General features: G+C 30.1%; 1 protein-coding gene across 1 annotated transcript; it reads right to left on the bottom strand.

The window, feature by feature from the left end:
• Nucleotides 1–302: 302 nt before the first annotated feature.
• LOC119614450 (putative nuclease HARBI1) lies at nt 303–1,332 on the bottom strand. Its single transcript, XM_037970574.1, has 4 exons — nt 1,241–1,332; nt 760–928; nt 542–716; nt 303–499 (listed from the first exon to the last, which is right to left on the bottom strand). Exons 1-4 carry the CDS (start codon nt 1,330–1,332, stop codon nt 303–305), a joined length of 633 nt encoding a protein of 210 aa, XP_037826502.1.
• Nucleotides 1,333–1,638: the final 306 nt, after the last annotated feature.

Raw genomic sequence — 1,638 nt, 5'->3', positions numbered from 1 at the left:
CTGCAAAAAGTTTTGGAAGCTAAAAATAAATAAGAATTTAAAAAAAAGTACAAATAATTTTTTGTGATACTATGTTTATACAAAAGGTCTTTAATTTCATTTCTTTTCGTTTGTCCCATCTGCGTTAACAATCTATCACGTCTATCATCGTCGTTATGCTCGGAATTTATACGTATTTCATTGATAGTTACTTCTTCATTAAACAAATAATTTTTTTCGATGCAAATGTTATGGAGAACGCAAGTTGCAATAACAAATTGTGCCATTGTTTCCACATTATGGAAATCAAGTCGCATCAATTGTCAAAAGCGACTTTTAAGAACACCAAACGCATTCTGAATTTTGACACGTGACTGGCAAAATTTCAAATTATAGTTTTTTTCGGAGTCACTCAAGTTGCCATAATCATGGAATGGTGTTAAAAGATATTCCCTTAGTGGATAAGCTGAATCTCCCAATAAATGGTAATTTGGTGCACATAAATTTTGCAATTCTTTGCCTATAAATGAAAGTTTTAATATTCTTGAGTCGTGAATTTTACTTGGAACTCCTGTATATACGTCTAAAAAACGCAGCTTCGAATCACAGATGCCCTGCAGAGTTATTGACACTGTATCATGTCTATTTGCGTATGTAGAACGGATTTTGTGTTTAGGAGTTCTAACAGAAATATAGCTTCCGTCTATGCACCCTAAAACATTTGGGAAACCAGATATCTAAAAATTATAATGAGTTAAAAATATTTTTATAGAAAGTTACTTTCTGTGACACCTGTTGAAAATCATTGGAAATAACTTTTTTTATAGCTTCAGAAGCTATTTCATCCAATAAAAATTTTAAAATTTGTTGGAAAGAATTATGAAGATTTGATAATGACATGTCAAACACATTTGCCACCTCTCTAAAGGTTGTTTTGTTGCCACTAAAGCTGTAAAAATACTTTTTCGTTAAAGATTTTTTTATTTTAAATAATTTACCACAAAAATGAAAGAATTTGTGTTTCTACACTTGTCTGCTTTCTTCCTCCTTGATACGTTCTTACCAAATACCAGTTAGAATATCTTTCTATCAGGTATTGTGCGCTTTCTCAGGTAAGTCGCAAATTTTTTTTAAACTGAGGTGAAATAAAATATATTAAACTATAAATAGCCAACACTTGGAATATGTGTATTTACTCACATCATTTGGGGAATATGGATAAATAACATTTTCAACAAAATTTTTAACTCGCGGCAAGTACTTTCGTTCCAATAATAATGGATACATGTCCTCCTCCTTTGACGATGAAGAGGATTCCAACAAATCTTCCAAAATTATACTTTTTGCTTCCATTTCAACATTTTTAAACCAAATATTTTTTGTTATTTTTTTTTTCAAAACAATAACAAGAACATCTGTTTCAATAGTGCTGCACTTCCAACCCTTTGATTAAATTCAGGGTGAAACATGTAGCATATTTTCAGATTTTTAGGGCTACATTATTTGAAAAGAACACGTTATTCATTTACAAAGTTAAATTTTTTAACAAAAGAACACAAAGAAGGGCAAAAGGCAGAATAAATGCACCATTTATGCTGGAAAAGAAATCACCATTAGTGTATTATGAAATATTGAGAATTATATTGTTATTATTACTAT

This window comes from Lucilia sericata, unplaced genomic scaffold (genome assembly GCF_015586225.1).
Source record: "Lucilia sericata isolate MDLA Ls3-8-SP2 unplaced genomic scaffold, ASM1558622v1 Contig002915F_arrow, whole genome shotgun sequence".
NCBI classification, from domain to species: domain Eukaryota; kingdom Metazoa; phylum Arthropoda; class Insecta; order Diptera; family Calliphoridae; genus Lucilia; species Lucilia sericata.
This window is presented reverse-complemented; position numbering and strand designations above follow the sequence as displayed.

Excerpts from the sequence above, each read along its gene's own strand:
- LOC119614450 (XM_037970574.1), bottom strand. The coding sequence starts at position 1,332 with ATGGAAGCAAAAAGTATAATTTTGGAAGATTTGTTGGAATCCTCTTCA. Across the intron at positions 929-1,240 it reads CCATTATTATTGGAACGAAA|CTTTAGTGGCAACAAAACAA; the intron begins GTACTTGCCGCG and ends GTATTTTTACAG. Across the intron at positions 500-541 it reads CGTATATACAGGAGTTCCAA|GCAAAGAATTGCAAAATTTA; the intron begins GTAAAATTCACG and ends TTTCATTTATAG.